This window comes from Muscardinus avellanarius (genome assembly GCF_963383645.1).
Source record: "Muscardinus avellanarius genome assembly, chromosome: 10".
NCBI classification, from domain to species: domain Eukaryota; kingdom Metazoa; phylum Chordata; class Mammalia; order Rodentia; family Gliridae; genus Muscardinus; species Muscardinus avellanarius.
The window spans coordinates 53,552,020-53,574,195 of record NC_137796.1 but is presented as its reverse complement, the minus strand read 5'-3'; the positions used below and the strand labels follow the sequence as shown (position 1 = coordinate 53,574,195).

The 22,176-nt window shown below is 48.3% G+C and overlaps 2 protein-coding genes across 2 annotated transcripts in view; both read right to left on the bottom strand.

Moving 5' to 3' along the window:
• Positions 1 to 755: 755 nt before the first annotated feature.
• FBL (fibrillarin) lies at positions 756 to 15,029 on the bottom strand (the record flags this gene model as incomplete). The annotated part of the gene is made up of 9 exons (XM_080703592.1): positions 756 to 780; positions 917 to 1,062; positions 2,057 to 2,169; positions 3,491 to 3,623; positions 5,302 to 5,472; positions 6,622 to 6,716; positions 6,806 to 6,907; positions 7,058 to 7,207; positions 14,648 to 15,029. 9 exons carry the CDS (start codon positions 15,027 to 15,029, stop codon positions 756 to 758), a joined length of 1,317 nt encoding a protein of 438 aa, XP_080559718.1.
• Positions 15,030 to 19,372: 4,343 nt separating this feature from the next.
• FCGBP (Fc gamma binding protein) overlaps positions 19,373 to 22,176 on the bottom strand; it is a gene marked incomplete at both ends in the record, with an annotated part of 38,829 nt that continues 36,025 nt past the window's right edge. The window contains one exon of the mRNA XM_080703591.1: positions 19,373 to 19,648. Within this exon, the coding sequence (XP_080559717.1) occupies positions 19,373 to 19,648 (276 nt within the window). The remainder of the gene's footprint in view (positions 19,649 to 22,176) is intronic.

Genomic DNA, 22,176 nt, shown 5'->3' with positions numbered 1-22,176 from the left:
AGCCGAGCCCAAACAAAGGGCAGGAGTGGGGCCCGGTTGCCCCCTCCCAGATTTCATCGCAAGAAGCCTCCGTCGGGCTCGGCCCCTTCCAGGAACCCCACCACGAGTAGCCAGACGCTACCTGCACCTGCCTGACGCCCCCCTCTTCTCCCTCGGCCTCGTGCTAAATCTCTCAGACACAGGCAGGGCGGATCCCATCCTGCCCTCGTCCCCAAGAACGCGTGCCACCCTGCCCGTCGCCGCCGCGTCATTACCTGAGGGCGCGGGTAAGGGGACGCAAACTGCTCGGAGAGCCCGAGCTCAGACCTGCCCACTGGCTCAGGGAATCCGGCGGACGCGGCGAGCCAGGGCCCCGATTACCCAGTAATGCAACCAGCAAAATGGCGACCACAACAAACCGACCCCCCCCCCCCGCCCTGGCTCCGCCCCGGCTCCGCCCCCGCCCATTCGCTCCTCTCACGTGACTCGGGCAGCTACGCCTGCGCGCTGCAGCGCTCACTGGCACACATGCGCACTGAGCTACCAAGCGCCAAAAATCTGGGTTACAGCCGCGTGAAACAGCTTCAGAGGGAGCATGCGCCAAGTGAAACCCCAGCCCAGCCTCACCCCCGCTAAATTGACCATGGGCGCATGCGACCTGTGGGCTAAAGTGGTTACTGAACAAAACAGCGATAGGGAAAGTCTTTTAATACAAAAAAAATCACATATGCAACAGTAGCAACACACATCTCTTGGAATCCAAACAGCATTGGGCTTCAGTTCTTCACCTTGGGAGGTGGCCTGTGTGCAGAAGAGAGGAGATGGTGGTGGAGGGGGCATGTCACAGCTTGTCACTGCCTGGGGTGGGGGGGTCCCGGAGCTGTGTGGGTGCAAGGGTGGGAGATCGCTGTGGGTGAACTGCTGGGCCCCTACTCACCTGTACACACCCACGACCACTGCGTGGTCTCGCTCATAGGGCTCTAGAGTCAATTGCTCCTGGGGCTTCATGTTCTCCTGCTGCATCTTCTTTACTTCAGAGGCAAACACGGCCTCTGCTGAAGCTGTGGAGTCGATGCAGTTGGCCTACAGAGGAGAAAGGATTCGAGTCTGCAGCAGGGCCGTGGGCTGTTTTCCTTTCTTTTTGGGTGCTCTTTTAGCCAGAAGTATGTTTTTATCAGAAACTCAAAACCCAGGTTTTGGAAATGTGGTCAAAGACTTTCATTAGATTTTTTTTTCCCCCCTTCACGGTACTGGGGACCAAACCCAGGGGCATTCTATCCCCCAGCCTATTTTTATTCTTTATTTTGAAACAGGCTCACTACATAGATGAGGCTGGCCACAAACCTGCAATCCTCCTGTCTCAGCCTCCCAAATACTGGGATTATAAGCATGCAGCACCAACACCTACCTGGCTTAGAAAAAGGTTTCGATTTGGTTTAGATTTGAAGTAGGATGTCCTCCTAATTATATAAAAGTCAAGGTTTAAACTTTAAATCCAGGATTTTTTCCCCCAACTTTATTAGTAGCGTAATGCAGGTGGACAAAATAAACTAGTGTAGCAAAGGCTAACAAATGGTGAATCTGATAAAAAAAGAGTTCTCTATTTCAAATTAAAACATTTTGAAAAATGTAACTACCATTTATCTAGTATCTATTCTATATTGGGATCTAAACACCTGACATTAATCCTTACATCAACCCAGGACTAACATCTCCAAATAAAGAACCTGAGTCACAAAGGTCAAGTAGCGTACTGAAAGTCAACACAGCTGGAATTCAAACTCACTTAAGTTAGAATATACAGCAATCATGCACCTGGCCACCACCAAGCATGGCGGCACACACCTGTAATCCCAGTACGTGGGAGGTGGAGACAGGAGGATCACAGGCTCAAGAACAGTTTCAGCAAGTAGCAAGACTTGCATCAACCTAGTTAAACCCTGTTTCCAAATAAGAAAAAATCAGGCTGGGGGTGTAGCTGAAAGGTAAATGCCCCTGGGTTCAATCTCTAGCACCACAAAGTAAACAAACAGCTCCCCAAGACACTACGCCTCATCTTAGATTCCAAGCCCCCTACCTTAATGGATATCACGAAGTGTCCTCCATTGCGCAGGAAAGTGTGGGCATTCAGGGCCACAATTCGGGTTTGGTCGGGTTGGGCCACATCAGCAAAGATCACATCCACCATTGCTAAGGAGAAAGGGCAGCAGTTAAATGTTGAATCCACTGAAGGTCTTGCAGATCCTCTTCTCATGGGGCCTGCACTCCATCACCAGCAGGTCCCCAGGAGACTCTGCCTCCGGCTTCACTCCCTCCCCTGTAACCTCCTCCCTCAATCATGTCCCAAGATGTGTCCCAAATCCACAATCACATCATTTATTTATACCTCTTTTATATGTGTTTTGGGAGGGGGTACTAGGAATTGAACCTAACCAAGGGCATTCTGCTACACACCAGCCCTATTTTATTTTTGTTTTGAAACAGAAACAGTGCTTTATTAAATTGCTGAGGCTGGTCTCCAGCCTGTGATCCTCCTGTCTCAGCCTCCCAAGTACTGGGATTATGGGTGTGTGCACTAATCCCAGCTTAAAAAGGGAATCTTTCAAGAACTGAGAGAAGCTGGGTGGTGCACCCTTGTAATCCCAGCATTTGGGAGGCTGAGACAGGAGGATCACAGTTCGCGGACAGCCTCAGCTAGCTACTTAGTGAGCCCCCCCCCCCGCAACGTAGTGAGACAGTTTCAAAATAAAAGAATTAAAAAATAGGGCAGGGGATGTAGCTTGGAGGTCAAATGCCCCTGGGTTCCATCCCAGACCCACAAAAAATAAAATAAATAAATAAATAAAAATAAAAAAAACTGAGAAGCACACAGCAAATGTTCTTATCAATTACCACTGAGAGACTGAGAAAGCTTTTCATTTTTACACTATATATTTTTTTTCCAGAACTAGGGACTGAACTTGAGAGGCTGAGACAGGCGGATTGCAGGTTCACAGCCAGCCTCATCTACTCAGTGAGGCCCTCCACAACTTAGTGAGACCGTTTCAAAATACAAAATAAAATAGGGCTGGGAGTGTGTAGCTCAGAGGTAGAATGCCCCTGGGTTCATCCCTAGTTTAAAAAAAAAAAAAATCACAAGGACCACTTGAGCCAACTGGTGTTGTTTGTGATTTGTGAGCTAGGATCTCATGAGACATAAAGACCACAGAAGGAGGCTTTAAACACAAGTCAGGAACAGTTAATACCACGTTTTGGAGACAAGAAGTGCTAGAGACCTAAGGGTGGGAGAGAGCAGAGATCGGCCCTCCCAGCCACAGGCCTGGGAATCCCTGAAGCAGCTACCTCCTCCACTGCCTCCCAGCTCCCCGCCCTGCTCTCCAACACTGTGCACCAGGAGGCCGCTTGGGTACTCCACTCCACTCTGCTCCATCCAAATCTAGGCTCCACCTGCCTCTCAGGAAACCTGCAGTGACTACGGCCTTGGGCCGCCCTCCCCACCCGGGACCCTCACCAATGAGCATGCGGTATTTGTGTGGGTGCCGAGCATCCTCAATCACAGGAATAATGTTGGTCCTCTTCTTGGCCAAATTAATGAGGTCACGGCCAGAGCGGTGGGAGAACTCAACTGCATAGACCAGACCATCCTAAAATAAATCCAATGATGACTCATTACTATACTTGTTCTTACCCATGGAATGCCTACCTTGGCCCATACAGACTCTCTTCAGACCCCTAATCAAACCCCAATACTTGATGACCTGCCACTGTGTCCACATTACAGATAAAAAGCTGAGATCCAGAGACACACAAAGTCACTAGTCAAGGGTCATTCAGTAATAAGCAAAGCTACACAATCCCAATTTGCCTGATCTGAGCACCCAGACAACAAAGTAAGTTAATTCCCTAAGGCCTTGCCCATTACAGATGCTGTTTGCAGCTGGTCGTGGTAGCACAAGCCTATAATCCTGGGACTTGGGAAGCTGAGACAGGAGGATCACATGTTTGCTGCCAGCCTCAGCAATTAAAACCCAGCAACTTAGTAAGACCCTGTTTCAAAATAGAAAATAAAACAGGCCTGGAAGTGTAGCTCAGGGATAGAATGCTCCTAGGTTCAATCCCAAGTACCAAAAAACAAAACAAAAACCCAAAGAAATCAGACAGCTAAAGTACTACCAGAGTGAACAGCACTTGTTTTTTGGCGATTCTTTTTGTTTTGTTTTTTGATTGAACCCAGGGGTATTCTCTATTTGCTATACTCCCAGCCCTTTTTAAGTTTTTATTTTTGAAAGAGTCTCACTAGGTTGCTGAAAATCTTCCTACGTGCTGAGGCTGTCCTCAAACCTGCAATCCTCATCTGAGCCTCCCAAGTACTAAGATATAGGCGTCCTGTGTCACCATACCCAGCTGTGAACAGCTTTCGTAATGGGCTAGGCACTTATAGGGCTTAACTTGATTCATTTTCACAGCCCTATTCTCCAGAATGTTAAACTGAGGCTCAGAAAGCTTAGTAACTTGCTGCAAGCCACATCATTAAGTAAGTACCTGTAAGAGAGAGTGAGGTTATTTTTTTTGGTGGCACTGGGGGTGGAACCCAGAGGCTTTCTACCTCGAGGCTATACGCCCAGACCTATTTTTTTTATATTTTATTTGGAAACAGGGTCTCACTAAGTAGCTGAGGCTGGTTTTGAACCTGTGTGATTCCCTGTCTCAGCCTCCCAAGCGCAGGAATTACAAGCGTGCGCCACCACGCCTGGCAAAAGGGTGAAGTTTTTAACCACCAAATAAGCAGCCTATTTAAATGGACTGAGCGCTGCTCAAAGGTATAGACTGAGAACTGGTCCTTTTTCTCTTTTCTGGTACTAGGGATTGAACCCAGAGCCATATTATCTCCAAGCTATACCTCGAGTTCGTATATTTATTTGGAAACAGGGTCTCCTACATTGCTGAGAGCCTTCCTAAATCGCTGAAGCTGGCTTTGAATGTGCAGTCCCCCCCGTCTCAGCCTCCCAAAGCCTGCTTGCTCGGCTGAACTACTGATTCTTTGAAAGAAAAACCAGTGGATCAGATTTTAGGGACATGATTTTTTTCAAACCAGAGTCTGGTATCTACACTCCTAGTTCTAGGTCCTTCTAATGCTGGTCCATCGATGTGCATACTCTTCTCTGGAAGCCTAGAACCTAGGAGTGTGGCTGAATGAAACTCACTTTAAGCTACTCCGCTTACTCACAGGCCACACAATGTGGAGCTGTAGCCAGGTCCCACTTCAGGTCAGCAAAGGGGAGGAAGCCTCTACCCAGCCCACCTCCCTAGCCGTCCACTCACCGGGCCTACAATGTCAGAGACGTGGGAGACAGTGGTGCCTGAGGCTGCTCCGAGGTAGAGCACCTTGGCCCCTGGCTTGATGTGGATCTGGTCCACACCCCCCAGGATTGCTGCTGCCAGCTTGGAGCGGAAGGGATTCCAGGCTCGGTACTCAATCTTGTCATCTCCTTCCTGGGCCAGGAGATAAAGGGATGGAAGTCAGTGCTGGACTCTTCTGCAAGACCCCATTATCCTTAGTCCTAGGGCCCTCAAAAGAAACAGGCAGTTCAATCACAAGAAAGGATGGGTGCACAGCAGCAACTAACAGTCTTGGCCCCTGCCTACTCATGCTGCTGCTGACTCGAAGAGTAACAGGATGTTACTCCTCACGTCTGCCTGGCACCTGCTTATCCTTCCCCCTTCCAAGCTTTGGGGACACAACAATGAACAAGACATAGATTCTGCATTTAAAGCTTTAGTACACACTGAAAGCCTGGCATAGTAGATGGAGAAGATCAAGCCAGGAGAGATGTGAAGTATGAGGAACAGTGCAAGGAACAGGTGAAAAGGAGAAAGAGTGGCCGGGAAGGAGACTTTGTGTGTGTATGTGTGGTACTAGGGATAGAACCCAGAGGCATTCTACCTCCAAGCTACACCCCCAGCCCTATTTTATTTTGAAACAGGTTGATGAGACTCTCATTGTTTGCTGAGGCTGTCCTCAAACCTGTAATCCTCCTGTCTCAGCCTCCCAATTACTGAGATTGCAGGCATGTGCCACCATGCCCAGCTGGAAGAACTTCTAAAGCAAAATGGAGGGCGGCAGAGGGTACCATTCAAGCTACCTGGGGAAGTGCACCCCCAGCAGAGTGAAAGCAAACAGAAGGCTCCAGGCAGCCCCCGGCTGGCCACAGGGCAAGAGATGGGTGGCAAGCGCTGCTTCTGATAGGATGAGAGCCCACCTTGTCAGAAAGACCAAGTGACGCCCTACCAGAGATGCACTTGACAAGGACCCAGCCTCAGCGGAGCTGGGAGAGGGAAGATCGAGGAGACCAGCATGACTGGGGGTGGGGGGCATAGTTAGGGTCCAGTGGGGGAGATGAGGCCAGTGAACGGGGCAGAGGAGCTAGAATGTGCAGGGTCTTCAAAGCCCTGTTTAGGACTCAGGACTTTCACCTGCAGGAAATGGGGAACCTCGGGTGTTTAAGGAAGGGAGTGCACAGTCTGATTTATGTATTAAGATGGCCCTCTAGTTGTCACATGTAGAAAACATAGGAGGGGCTGGGAGACCAGACTGTGTGTGACCCCATCAGCTGGGGCCTGCTGGTTTGACCAAAGTCTCACCGAAATGGAGACTCTCTTCTCTCCATAAACAGATTCTCCAGGGACCAGATTCTTGGTGACAAGTGCATCTTCCTTTCCACGACAAATGAAGACACCTGGTGGGGGGAGCAGAGCAGGGCTGAGGACTCCGGCCAGCCTCACCCCCCACCCCGGCCACTGCTGGCCACCTGCCTGCCTTGCTCACCCTCGTGCCGATGAGGCTCCACCATCACATTCTTCCCCGACTGGTTTCCTCTTTTTCCTCCCCGTCCACGACCCCGGTTGCCACCAGCCTGGAAGCCTCCACCTACAAGGGACAGCTACAGTAGGAGAGGGAGACCCCCAATCTCTCCCCTCCCCACACCCCAGGAAGGTCCCTTCCAACCCCCTCGCCAACCTCACTCACCTCTTCCTCCTCCTCCTCCTCCTCCTCCTCCTCCTCCTCCTCCTCCTCCACCTCCGCCTCTTCCTCCGCCTCGACCCCTGAAGCCTCCGCCTCGACCACGGCCCCCACCAAAGCCTCCTCGGCCTCCGCCACGACCTCCTCGACCTCCTCGGTCACCGAAGCCCCCTCGGCCGCCAAAGCCACCCCCACGGGGACTGAAACCTGTGATAGAAACAAAAGCAGGAATCATGTCAGTGAAGCTTCAAAGGCTCAACAGTCCTTACCTGGCAGTTCCACTCAGGTGGGAAGACAGAGGGGCAGGGGCCTGTGTGTGCCAGCTGTGTCCAGGAATGTTCACAGCTGCAGGAAATGAAGGACGAACCCAAAGGCCCACTGGCAGGATAGATAAAGACAATGGAGTCATACTCACAATCAACAATGAAAACAACCTTCAGTTATACACTAGATAAATTGTAGAATCATATAACATTAAATAAAAAAAGCCAAGGTCCAAAAAACTAGATCCAACACAATATTTTTCGGAAGTTCAGCAAAAACTAAAACTGATGCTAAACTATGTTGATAAATGTAGTTTATCCCAAGACTCAAAAAAGCAGGTCGTGGTGCTGCTCGCCCCAAATCCTGGTACTCAGGAGGCTGAGACAGAAGGATTGTAGGTTCGAGGACAGCCTCAGCAAGTAGTAAGCCTCTCATCAGTCTGGAGAGACCCTGTTTCAAAATAAAAATAAAAGCCAGGCGTGGTGGCTGGTTTGTAATCCCAGTACTTGGGATGCTGAGACAGGAGGATCACAAGTTTGCTACCAGCCAACACTACTTAGTGAGGCCCTCTGCAATTTAGTGAGATGGGTTAAATGGGGTGGGGGTGGGGGTGCTGGGAATGTAGCACAGAGACAGAGGAAGAACACCCTGGGTTCAATCCCCATTACAAAAAAAAAAAAAGTCAAGGAAGGAAATGAATGATAAAGGTGGAATGCATGACTTTGGTTACTGACTGAGAAGGAATTATTAATTATGCTGTTAGGTAGAATATAGAAATAAGTGCAGGTTACAGTTAATACTCTCTAGTTTTCCTTTTTGTTGTACTGGGGATTGAAGCAAGGGGCATTCTACGTTGGGGTTAAAATTTCAGCCCTATTTTTTATTTTGAAACATATCACTAAGTACGTGTCAAGTTGGAGAAGTTATCCTCAAATCTGAGATTTTTGTTTTAGCCACCCAAGTACTGAGAATACAGGCACATGCCACCATGCTCAGCTCAATTTGAATTTCTGTTATCTTTTTTTTTTTTTTCTTTTGCAGTACTGGGGATGAAATCCAGGGTCATTCTACCACTGAGCTATACCCCCAGCCCTACAGGCATCACCATCCCAACTCAATTTAACTTTCCATTATCTTTTTCTTTTGCAATACTGGGGATGGAACCCAGGGCCATTCTACCTCTGAGCGACACCCCCAGCCCTATTTTGTATTCTTTATTTTGAGAAAGGTCTCACTAAGTTGTGGAGGGCCTCACTAAGTAGCTGAGGCTGGCCATAAACTGTGATCCTCCTGACTCAGCCTCCCAAGTCCTGGAATTACAAGCACGTACCACCACGCCCGTTAACCTTTTTCTTTTAATTTAACTTTTTAAATAATTTAATTTGCAAAACTCCCAAAAATGTCCAAGAGTTATTTACTTTTTATCTTTTACTCCCTCTGCAGTCTACTTTCCACATAGCAGCTAGTGGTTGACCTCTCTCTCCTCTCTCCCTCCCTCTCTCTCTCTCTGTACTGGGGATTAAACCTAGGAAAATTCTACCTCCAAATTTCACCCCAGCCCTTTTTATTTTGAAACAGGATCTTGCTAGGTTACTGAGGCTAGCCTTGAGAACCTGTGATCCTCTTCCCCCAGCTTCCCAAGTACTAGGATGACAGGCATGCGCCACCATATCTGGCCCTGGATTTGCTTGCTTTTTTTTTTTTTTTTTTTTTTTGCAGGGGGGAAGGGGGACAGCTGGGAAATGAACCCAAGGGCACTCCAACTCTGCTCTATACCCCCAGCCCACTTCTATTTATTTATTTATTTATTTATTTTTGTTGCACTGGGGATAGAATCCTGGGGCATTCTATCTCTGAGCTACACTCTGAGCCCTATTTTTTATTCTTTATTTTGAAACAGGGTCTCACTGAGTTGTAAAGGGCCTCACTAAGTAGTTGAGGCTGGCCGCCAACTATGATTCTCCTGCCTCAGCCTCCCCAATGTTGGGATTACAAGTGTGCGCCACCACGCCCGGCGCAATTTTATTTTTTATTTTGAAATTGGGCTCCCCAAGTTGTGAAGGCTAGCCTCAAACCTGCGAGCCTACTGTCAAAAATCTTCCAAGTATTGGAATTATAGATGTGTGCCACCATGCCCAGCTGTTATTTGCTGTCACTCCCCCAGCCCCAGGTATTGGGGATTGAACTTAGGGCCTATGCATGCTAGGCAAGTACTCTACACTAAGCTATGTCCCTAGCTCTTGGATCTGCTATTAGACTATTTTAAAATAAAGAATAAAATAAAATAGGGCTGTGAGTGTAGGTTGGAGGCAGAATGCCCCTGGGTTCAATCCCCAGTACCATTAAAAAAAAAAAAAAAAAAGGAGCCAGGCGTGGTGGCACACGCCTGTAATCCCAGCATTTGGGTATTAAGACAGGAGGATCGCAGTTCAAGGACAGCCTCAGCTACTTAGTGAGGCCCTCTGCAACTCAGTGAGACCTGGTTTCAAAATAAAGAATAAAAAAATAGCCGGGCATGGTGGTACATGCTTGTAATCCCAGCATTTGAGAGGCTGAGACCGGAGGATCGTGGTTCACAGACAGCCTCAACTACTCGGTGAGGCCCTCCATAACTTAGTGAGACCCTGTTTCAAAATGAAGAATAAAAAATAGGGCAGGAGGTATAGTTCGGAGGTCAAACGCCCCTGGTTTTAGTTACCACAGCATCCCAGCACCATGTACAACATCTGATGCAAAGTAGGGTCTCAATAAACATGAAATGAGCAGCTGTAGACTTGTCTCAAGGACAAAGCACCATCCTTTTTATTCAGAAAGGAGGTAATCACTATGGAGATCAATATGGAGGGTCCTCAAAAGACTACTAATAGCCAGGTGTGCTGTCACATGTCTGTAATCCCAGTCCGTGGGAGGCTGTGACAGGAGGATCACAGGTTCAAAGACAGCCTCATTAAGTAGTGTGACTCTCGTTAACCTAGTGAGCCCTTGTTTCAAAATAAAAATAGGACTGAGGCTATAGCTTGGAGGTAGAATGCCCAAGTTTAATCCTCAGTTACAATTAAAAAAAAAAAAAAAAGACTAGTAATGAGACCACCGTATGACCCAGCCATACCACTTCTCCACATCTTTTCTGAAGAATTAAAGTCGAATGCTACAGCACTATATGCATATCAATGTTTACAGCAGCACAAAAGCCAACTATAAAACCAATCTAGGTGTCCATCAACAGATGAACGGGTAAAGAAACCGTGATGTATATATACATACAATGGAATGCTAGTCATAAAGAACAAAATTATGTCAGTTGCAGGAAAACTGGTGAAGCTAGAAATTATGCTGAGATCAGCGAGACTCAGAAAGTCAAGGGTCATATGCTTTCTCTCAATATGTGGATGCTAGAGAGAAAATAGGAAATAAAAGGGACTTCAGATAAATGAGAGAGACCAGAAGAATAGAGGAAGAGGCTGAGGGAGGGAAGTGGAGAGAGGAAAAACAAGGCCTGAGGAAGGGAACCGTTCAAGTAATGTTATGTCCAAATATGAAGGTTATCACTACCAATCTCACTAACACATTCGAGAGCAAGGTTATACCACCTTGAGCCTCACTATGATGTAGAATTATAATCCATCAATAAAAGTGTAAAAAGGAAAAGAAAGGAGGTGGCCAGGAGAGCCCTGGTCCTGCCCTTCGTGTATCCTATACAGCGAGATGGGCCACATCATGGCCATTCACAACCCTAGAAAGTATGGAAGGATTGCGGGTGTCAGTTCCCACTCTATTGTAATCTTTAAATAAAGTTGTAAAGATTAAACGACTTAATATACACACATAGTACAGTCTGGCACACGGTTAGAATACTATATTATTCAAACCTGGGGGAATGAGTCCTCCCTCAGCACTTCTTAGGGGAGAAGCAACTAGCTAGGTCAATGAAACCCTCACTATGCCTAAACAGAGTCCTAAGAAGTGTGGCCATCTGTAGGGTGCACAGAGAGCCCAAGTCTAAGCTTTCAGTCCCAGATATTCAACATATCTGAACTTATATCAGATTCTGGCACTTTTAGAAAAATGTACCAGAACCCGGCTTGGTGACTCACACTTGTAATCTCAGTACTTGGGAGGCAGAGACCGGAGGATAGCAGGGTCCAAAACAGTTTCAGCAAGCAGTGAGACTCTCATCAACCTGGTGGGACCCTGCTTCAAAAATAAAAATAAAAATAAAAGCCGGGCATGTTGGTGCACACTTGTAATCCTAGCATTTGGGAGGCTGAAACAGAAGGTTTGTGGCCAGCCTCTGCTACTTAATGAATGAAGCCCTCTGCAACTCAGTGAGACCCTGTTTCAAAATAAAGTAAAAAATAGGACTGGGGGCGTAGCTTGAAGGTAGAATGCCCCTGGGTTCCATCCCCAGTACCACAAAAAAAAAATAAATAAATAAATAAATAAATAAATAAATAGGGCTGGGGGTATCACTCAGTGGAAGAATCTCTGAGTTAAATCCATGGTACCAAAAAAAAAAAAAAAAAAAAAAAAAGTCAATGGCACTCCAGGCATAGTGGCACACTTGTAATCCTCGTGCTTGGGAGGCGGAGACAGGAGGATCACACTGGTTCAAAGCCAGCCTCACTGGCTTAAGAGACCCTGTTTCCAAATAAAAAATATTAAAATAGGCCTGGGAGTGTAGCCCGGAGGCAGAAGGTACCACCAAAAATAAATAAATAAATAAATAAATAAATAAATAAATAAATAAAGTCAATGGCACTGCTTCAAGCCCCTGTTCAAAGTCTCTAAGACAAAAAATGCCTCCCTAAGAGCTGACTCCTGGCATTTCCTACAACTTTACATTCTACCAGGCAATGGAGAAAGGATGGAAGAAGGTGTATCCCCCATACCTGAAGCAATCACAGCCCACAGGATGCCTGTGGGGTTGCCAGGGTCTCAAGATACACAACCTAGCAACCCTGCCCTATTTCAGTGAGACTCCCCAAACAATGAAGAGGAGCTGGGGCGGGGGGGGGGGGGGTCCACAAAACCCTTGCAAACAAATCCCACCTCTCCATATATACATACACAAGATCCTCAATCTCAGTAGAGCCAGTTCTCACAGAGGGAGAGTGAGATTAGGCGAGCTCTTAATATACCAGGGAGAGAGCCGGGTGTGGTGGCGCACGCTTGTAATCCCAGCATTCGGGAGGCTGAGACCTGAGGATCGCGGTTCCTGGACAGCCTCAGCTACTACTTAGTGAAGCCCTCTGCAACTCAGTGAGACCTGGTTTCAAAATAAAGAATAAAAAATAGGGCAGGGGGTGTAGCTCGGAGGTCGAATGTCCCTGGGTTCCACCCCCAAACCCGCAAAAAAAAAAAAAAAAAAAAAATCCTGATTTCATTCCCCTTGAGAAAGGTAAGGATAAGGCCGGGTGTGGTGGTGCATGCTTGTAATCCCAGCATTTGGTTCACAGACAGCTTCAGCTACTTAGTGAGGCACTCCGTAACTTAGTGAGACCCTGTTTTAAAATAAATAAATAAAACAGGGCAGGGGATGTAGCTCAGAGGTCAAATTCCCCTGGGTTTCATCCCCAGACCCACAAAAAAAAAGGGGGGCAAGATAACAATTAGAGCAGGTAAAATTTTGTCTCAAGCACCCGTGCTATTAAAAAACAAAACAAAAAACAACCTCAACCCAGGCATGGTGGCGCACACCTGTAATTCCAGTACTTGGGAGGCTGAAATGGAAGGATAGAAGGTTTGAGAACACCCTCACTATTTAAGAGACTCTAATCAACCTAGCAAGACCCGATTTCAAAATAAAAATAAAAAAAGGGCTGGGAGGTAGCTCAGAGGTAGACTTGCCCCTGTGTTCAATCCCCAGTACCATACACACACATTCACACACACACAAAAACAACTTCACTTAATCCTAACTGTACTGCACTTTACTGATGAGAACGTTGAGGCTCAGAGGTAGTCACTTGGTCACAGAGCAGGCATAAGAAGCTGAATCAGAAATGAAATACTAAACCAGTTCCTTCTGTCAAATCCATAAGTCTCATCAGCCCACCACGAAGGGGGTGAGGTAGGTTCATTAAGAGTTCTGAGGGAAAAAGAATGCATAAAACCACTCATGCCGCCGGGCGTGGTGGCGCACGCTTGTAATCCCCGAGCTTGGGAGGCGGAGACAGGAGGATCGCGCAGGTTCGAAGCCAGCCGTGCTGGCGTAAGAGACCCTGTTTCAAAAATATAAACTAGGTCTGGGAGTGTAGCCCGGAGGAAGGAGGGCTTCCAGGAACCCCAGTACCACCAAAAAAAATAAAAATAAAAAATAAAAACCACTCATGCCTTTCCTCCACTAGCTAATGCATTTGGGGGGGGGTGGAGTGGTACTGGGGATTGAACCCAACAGCATTCAACCTCCGAGCTACACCCTCAGTTTTTTGTTTTGTTTTGTTTTTTTGGTTTTTGAAACAGCGTCTTGCTAAATTGCTGAGGCCGGCCTTGAACCTGAGATCCTCCTGTCTCAGGCTCTCAAGTACTACGATACACCCGTGCACCTCCATGCTGGCTTTTTGACGTTTCTCTTAATTAAGAGTTGGGAATCCTGGGCCCCCGAATCTTCATTCCACCTCCGGGGACCCGTTCCCCCTCCGGGAAGTGTACTGAGCGGGAAAGTAACCAGAGGGCCGCACTTTACTGGGGCCGGGCGGGGGGGGGGGTGGGGGGGGGTCCTGATCTACTCCAGCCCATTCTGCAGGAGCTGGATTGGGGGCCAAGAGGATCGTGAAGGTGGTGGTGGAGGAGGAGGAAGAGGAGGAGGAGGCTGAGACAAGGTCCCAAGATCTGGGGCTCTCTATCCCTGACTCAAATCAGATTTCCAAAACCCATGCCCAGATTCCTAGATCCAGACTCTGGGTCCGGATACTCCAGTGCCGTCCCTGAGCCAACATCCAAAATCCCTGCCGGGCGTGGTGGCATGCCAGTAATCCCAGTATTAGGGAAGCTGAGACAGGAAGATCGCAGGTTCGAGGACAGCCTCAGCAAGTAGTGAGACTCTCATCAACCTAGCGAGACCTGCTTCAAAATAAACATAAAACAGGGCGGAGGTTTGCGTCGGAGGCACAATGCCTGCCCCTGAGTTCCATCCCCAGTACCGCAACAAACAAAAACCCTAATGACCTATTAGACGAATCCCAGGTCAAGACTCCCAAAGTCCGAGCCCAAGGCCCGCTCCTCGCGACCCTGACCTCAGCACCTAACTACAAACCTCCAGACTTCCTGGGGTCAGGCTCGATCCTACGGCGGGATCGGGACCCTCCGCACAGCAGGCGGGACCCCAGGCTCAGAACCCCCGCGCTAGGCCAAGGCCCCACCCCTCCGACTCCGGCCGGGCACCGGATCCCCGCCGGCCCCGGCCCCTGAGCCGGGATCCCAACCCCGGGCCGCACCTGGCTTCATAGCGAGGGCTCAGTGGCGCGGATCCGACGGTCTGCCGCGTCCCTAACTCCACGAGCCCCGAGCTTTCGCACGTGGAAAGGAGCGCAGGCGCGCGGCGGACGTACGGCTGGTGACGCAAGCGCGTGACTCCGCCCCCACGTCCCCACCCACTGCGCGCGCGCGGCTCCGGCGGGTGGGCGGGGACTCCGGAGCCTCTCGGGGCCCCGCCCCCCGGCGCGATTGGCTCTGGGAGCTCCCGGCACTGCGAACGCGCTTCCGCCTGCCTGCTCGCAGGGTCCTGCAACCTGCGGATGCCTCGCTCGGGCTCTGCGCTCTGCATCTCCTCTCTATTCTTATCTCAGTAGGACTACTTACACCCCAAAAAAGCCTAACTCTCGCATCCCTTCCACTTCCCCCCAAAACGGGCACCTTTCCTAGGCTCCCATTCATACCTTCGAAAAACCTGTAGTGTGCACTCGTTTTTACCAGACAGCAACGAACAAGACAAAAGCCCCTCTTTTCCTGGAGCTAGTTAATAAAATATGCTGAAACTGGGTCCAGTGGTCCACGTCTGTAATCCCAGTACTTGGACAGGAGAATAGCAGGTTCGATGCCTGCGCGCAGTAACTTAGTGAGACCCTCCTCAGTTTAGTGAGACTCTGTTTCAAATTAAAAAAATTAAAAGGGCCGGGCGTGGTGGCGCACGCTCCTAATCCCCACGCTTGGGTGGCGGAGACCGGAGGATCGCGCTGGTTCAAAGCCAGCCTTGCTGGCTTAAGAGACCCTGTTTCCAAATTTTAAAAAAAAGTATAAAAATAGGTCTGGGAGTGTAGCCCGAAGGTAAAAGGGTTTCCAGGAACCCCAGTACCAATAAAATAAAATAAAATAAAGTAAAATGGCTGGAGGTGTAGCTTGGAGGTAGAATGTCCCTGAGTTCAATCCACAATACCACAAAAGAGAGGGAGGAGTGAGGCACGTACCTATCTAGGGGAAGAGAGGGGGTTCAAAGGCCCTGAGGCAGAACAGACCTGGAGGGCTGGAGAACCCCTGAAGGGTGGGGGGGGGCAGAGTGAGCAAGGGGGGAAGTGAGTGCTGGGAGGTGGAGGCAAGATGTCAAGGGCAGACTGCCCGGGGCCTTGCAGACTCTGGTGAAGGCTTGGGCTTTTACCCAGAGTGAGACATAGCCATTGCAGGATCCTAAGCAGAGCAGGGGCACGATCTGACCTGAGGTCGCTTTGGTATGTGTGAGAAACAGACTGTGGAGATAAAGGCGGGAGCAGGAAGGGCCCACTGCCGTGGACCAATGAGAAGACAAGGATGGTCAAGATCAGGGAGTGGGGTCAAGGGCCAAGAGTCAACAAATTTGCATCCATATTGATAATGTCTTGCTTTGTAATACAGTATGAATACCTACCCCTGTATTTATTCTACAAGGCAAAACCCAAGTGTGACTATGAGATGTTACTGAAACCCCACAGGAGAACTCTACAGTCTGTAGCCCAGTTGTTGAGCCCATCCCCCGCTTCTCCACCACCCAGGGCCTAGGTCAGGGCTGTGAGTGTTCGGGGAAGGTTTGCAAAATGAGCCAATAAACCCATATGGGTTCCAGCCCTATTTTGTTTTTTATTTTGAAACAGAGGCTCACTAAATTGCTGAGGCTGGCCTTGAATTTAAGATCCTCCTGTTTCAGTCTCCCAAGTACTGGGATTACAGATGTGCACTACCACACTCAGCCCGTTTGGTTTTGAGTTCCCTTCAAAGTGTTTTTGTTTTTGTGTGTGTGACACTAGGGTTGGAACCCAGTGACCTTCTACCTCCAGGCTATACCCTCAGCCCTATCTTATTTTTTATTTGGAAACAGGTCTCACTAAGTTACTAGGGTGTCCTCAAACCTGCAGTCCTCCTATCTCAGCCTTCCAAGTAGTGAGATTACAGCCTGCACCACCATGCCTGGCATTTTTTTTTTTTTCGTACTAGAGATAGAACACAGGGGCATTCCACCTCTGAGATAGACCCCTGGCCCTATTTTTTATTCTTTATTTTGAAACATGGTCTCAGTAAGTTGCAGAGGTCTCACTAAGTAGCTGAGGCTGGCTGTGAACCTGCAACCCTCCTGTCTCAGCCTCCCACATACTGGAATTACAAGTGTATGCCAGCACACCCGGCTCCCGGCTTTCTTTTTTAGCAGTACTGGGATGGAGCCCAGGGGCAATCTACCTCTGAGCTACATCCCCAGCCCTATTTTTTTAATTCCTTATTTTGAAACAGGGTCTCACTGAGTTGCAAATGATCTCACTAACTAGCTGAGGATGTCCTCGAACCACGATCCTCCTATCTCAGCCTCCCAAATGCTGGGATTACAAGCATGCACCACCACGCCCAGCTTCCTGGCTATTTTTTAATTTTTATTTTGACACAGAATCTCTCTAGGTTGATGAGTCTCACTACTTACTGAGGCTGTCCTTGAACCTTAGATTCCCCTGTCTCAGCCTCCTAAGTACTGGGATTACAGGGGTGGACCACCAAGCCGGGCTTATTTTTTATTTTGAAACAAGCAAGGTCTTGCTAAATTGTTGAAGCTGGCTTCAAACCTGCAGTCTTCTTGGGAGGCTGAGACGGGAGGATTGCAGGTTCAAAAACAGCTTCAGCAACTTAGCAAGGCTCTCAGCAACTTTCCAAAATGCTGTTTTCAAATACAAAATAAAATGGAGCAGCTGAGCCAGGCATGGTGGCGCAGGCTTGTAATCCCCACGTTTGGGAAGCTGAGACAGAAGGATCACACAGGTTGGAAGCCAGCCTCAGCTACTTAGTGTGGTTCTCAGCAATTTAGTGAGACCCTGTTTCCAAATAAAGTATAAAATAGGTCTGGGAGTATGCCCAGAGGTAGAAAAGGCCCCTGGGTTCCACCCCCAGTACCACCAATAAATAAATAAAAATAATTTTAAAAAATTAAAAAATAAAATAGGAGCTAGGCATGGTGGTGCACACTTGTAATCCCAGCATTTGGGAGGTTCAGACAGGAGAATCCAGGTTCACTGACAGCCTGAGCTACTTAGTGAGGCCCTTTGCAACTCAGTGAGACCCTGTTTCAAAATTAAGACTAAAAAATATGGCTGGAAGTGTAGCTGGGAGATAGAATGCACCTAGGTTCCATCTCCAATACTGCAAAATAAAATAAAATAGGGCTGGGGTTATAGCTAGAGGTGGAATGCCTATGGCTTCAGTCCCCGGCACTGAAAAGGAAGGAAGGAAGAAAGAAAAGAAAGGGAAAGAAAGGGAGAGAAAGAGAGAGAAGGGAGGGAGGGAGAGAAGGAAGGAAGGAACAAGCCAGGTGTGGTGGTGCACTCCTGTAATCCCAGTTCTTGGGAGACTGAGACAGAATGATCTCAGGTTTGAGGACAGCCTCAGCAACTAGTAAGACTCATTAACCTAGCAAGACCTTGTTTCAAAATAAAAATAAGATAGGGCTGGGGTGTAGCTCAGGGATAGCATGCCCCTGGATTCAATCCCCAGTACCACAACAAATAATAAATAAATAAATAAATAAATAAATAAATAAGATTGGGAGTGTAGCTCAGAGGTAGACTGCCCCTGGGTTCAATCCCCAGCACAAATAAACAAATAAGTAAGTGAGTAAGCTAGCCAGGCATGGGGCTCATGCCTATAATCCCAGAAGAGGTTGGGAGGCTGAGACAGGAGAATCACAGTTTCAAGGCCAGGCTCAGCAACTTAGTGAGACCTTGTTTCAAAATAAAAAATGAAAGGGCTGGGTGTGTAGCTCAGAGGTAGAACACCTCTGGGCTCAATTCCCAGTAACTCTAAACCCACAATGAGGGAACTGAGTTGGAGAGAAATTTAGTAAATTGCTAGAGTCGTCAGTGTTAAAGCCAGAGCTGGGCATGGTGGTGCATACTTGTAATCCCTATGCTTGGGAGGCTGAGACAGGAGGATCACAGGTTCATGGCCAGTCTCAGCTAAGTAGTGAGGTCCTCCACAACTCAGTGAGACCCTGTTTCAAAATAAAAATAGAGAACTGGGGGTGTAGCTTGGGGGTAGAATGCCCCTGGGTTCCATCCCCAATACCACACAAAAAAAAAAAAAAAAAAAAAACCCTAGGAATAAATCCAGTCTTCTCCATCTTTCATTTCTTCCCCATCCCATAACTCATCTCCTCAGCCATCCATCCATCCACTCATCTGTCCATCCATCCCTCCATCCCTCCAATCATTCACTCCCATGTCTTCCTTTTCACATCCACTCTTTTCCCCACTCGGCCACCTGCATCATCTTCCTCCCGTGCATCCACGCACACACCCATCATCCCCTCACCCTGGATGGCCCACGTATGCTAGCGCCCCTGCGTGTGGGGTGAGGAAGGCAGAGACGGAAGCCTCGGCATGCAGTTTGACTCAAGCTCTTTATTCAGGGTTCTCCCACTTGGCCTCAATGGCTCGGCAGAGGGAGAGAGCAGGGGAGGGGCACACGGGTAATCCTTTAACCGCCACAACCTCTGGAGGGTCAGGTACTGAAGTCTTCATCCTCAGAGGGTGACTGATCAGTTGTAACTGCAAGAGACAGACAGTTAGCATCTCCTCTTGCAGACAACCCGCCCCCTTCCTGCAGGGATCCAGGTACTTCTCTCCCTCCCCCACCCCCAGAAGCCTGGCTTCCACACCCCATCCCTCACCACTGGGAGAAGTCCTGCGCTGTCCATTTCTCTGCTACTGTAGTCCCCTGAAGCTGGGACACATCATTGGTCTGGTCCCCATCGAAGTTTCCGCAGGCTCCGCACAGCAGGGCAGCGTGTTCATTGCTGACCATCACAGACACTTCGCCATTTTTTCCAATCCAGACCTGGACCCCCCCTGTCTGCTGGACTAGTATGGAGCCATCCGGGGTCCGACTCACAGACACAGATGTGGACAGTTTAGCTGGGAGATCCACCCGCAGACCATTCACCTGGGAGAGGGTAAACAGAGGTGAGGCCAGAGCCACAGAATAGACGGGGCATCGTCGGGATGGAGGGCCATGCAAGGGAAGGCGTGCGAGGTGCCGAGGCAGGGAGGCAGGTGCTGAAGACGCACACCTATAGAGAGGCGCTCTGGAGGGACGGAGGCACCAGAAGACGGCGGAGACATGGGTGGGTGGGGAAAAGGATGGAGAGATGGACTGAGGGCTCCCGACGACTCCCCAAAGCCAGGGGAAAGCACTTTGTACCAGAGAGATACATGATCAAGACCCCAGGCTCATCCAGGTTGGTTCTAGTTTTCTTTTCTTTTTCTTTTGGTACTGGGGATTGAACTCAAGGACATTATTTCTTTCTTTCTTTTTTTTTTTTTTTAATGGTACTGGGTATTGAACCCTGGGGCATTCTACCTGAGTTACACCACCAGCTTATTTTAAAAATTTTTATTTTGAAACAGGGTCTCACTAGATGGATCAGTGTCTTACTACTTGCTGAGGCTGTCCTCAAACTTGACATCCTCCAATCTCAGCCCCCCAAGTACTGGGATTGTAGGTGTGCACCACCATTCTTGGCAAACCTAGCACTGAGCTACACCCCAGCCCTTTTTTATATTTTTTGTGGGTCTGGGGATGGAACCCAGAGGCATTTGACCTCTGAGCTACACCCCCTGCCCAATTTTTTATTCTTTATTTTGAAACCGGGTCTCACTGAGTTGCAGAGGGCCTCACTAAGTAGCTGAGGCTGTCCGCAAACTGCGATCCTCCAGTCTCAGCCTCCCAAATGCTGGGATTACAAGCGTGCACCACCACACCCGGCTTCATTTATATTTTTTATTTATTTATTTAATTTTTTGTAATACTGGGGTTAAACCCAGGGGCATTCTACCTCCAAGCTACATCCCCAGCCCTATTTTTTATTCTTTTATTTTTTGAAATAGAGTCTGAGTTGCAAAGGGCCTTACTAAGTAGGTGAGGCTGTCCACAAACCACAATCCTCCTGTCTCAGCCTCTCAAACGCTGGGATTACAAGCATGCGCCACCACGCCCAGCTTCAATTTTTTATTTTGAAATAGGATCTCACTGAGTTACTGAGGGCATCACTAGGTTGCTGAGGCTGGTTTCAAACCTACAATCCTCCTGTCTCAGCCTCCCAAGTACTGGGATTACAAGCATACACCACCACACCTGTTTGGTCCTAGTTTTCAAAATGAAAGAACCCTTCAGTATATCCAGCAAATTACTGGTTTCCTAACAAAACTATACCTTCCTTCTTTTCTTCTCTCCTCCCCATCCTTTTTTTTCCCCCTTTGTACTAGGGACTGAACTCAGAGGCATTCTGCCTCTGAGCTACACCCCTAGCCCTATTTTTTTTCTTTATTTTGAAACATGGTCTCACTAAATTGTGGAGGGCCTCACTAAGTACCTGAGGCTGGCCCCAAACCTGCGATCCTCCTGTCTCAGCCTCCCAAATACTAAGATTACCAGGATGTGCCATTGTGCCCAGCTTCAGTCTCAGCAACTGAGATTCTCAGCAACTTAGACCCTGTTCCAAAACAAACAAACAAACAAACAAACAAACAGGCTGGGGGGTATAGCTCAGTAGTAGAACACTTTGGGTTGTTTGTTGTTGTTGTTGTTGTTTTGTTTTGTGTGTGTGTGTGTGTGTGTGTGTGTGGTACTGGGGTTCCTGGAAGCCCTTCTACCTCCGGGCTACACTCCCAGACCTATTTTTTATATTTTTATTTGGAAACAGGGTCTCTTAAGCCAGCGAGGCTGGCTTCGAACCTGTGTGGTCCTCCTGTCTCCGCCTCCCAAGTACTAGAATTACAGGCATGCACCACCACATGCGGCTTCACTGTAATAATTCTTAGCCATAAGTATAACTATATGCTGAGCCCTCCTAGAACATCCCTGAACCTAGAGATGGTCTTGGAAAATCCCGATATTCATGTGACTCCAAGCTGACCAATCACAACATTCCATCCCTAAGGCATGGGCTTGTCTTCAGGGGTGGGCTTGTGTCCTTACTGGTCCAGTGAGATAAAATTCTGGGTCCTTACTGGATCACTTTCTGCTATGGTAGCTAAGCTGGTGGGGTGTAAGCCTGGGGCAGTGGAGGATTATCTTTGCTTCTTTGAGAGGAAAGCCTATCTGAGAATGAAGCTGATTTGGTAAGTCTAAGATAAGAGGTATAAATTCCTGGTAATATTGCAAGTACACCTGGATTCAGCCATTCCTGAGGCCCCATTCCTGTATTTTCTAGTTATGTGGCTAATCAATTATTAATGTCTGCCCCAGGCAATTTGAAGTTGGTCATCTGTCACTTGCAACCAATGGAGTCTTGATTAATACTAATACCAAAAACTATTACATTACTGGAGTGTGTTTTCGCTTCTCAAGAATTCCACCAGAGCAGAGGGACCATGTCTGAAATATCAAGAGGTAAATAAAAATTCAGGCACCAAGCTCCAGAGACAAGGATAAAGAAGACGGAGAATAAGAGAGCCTGCAGCCGGGCAGGT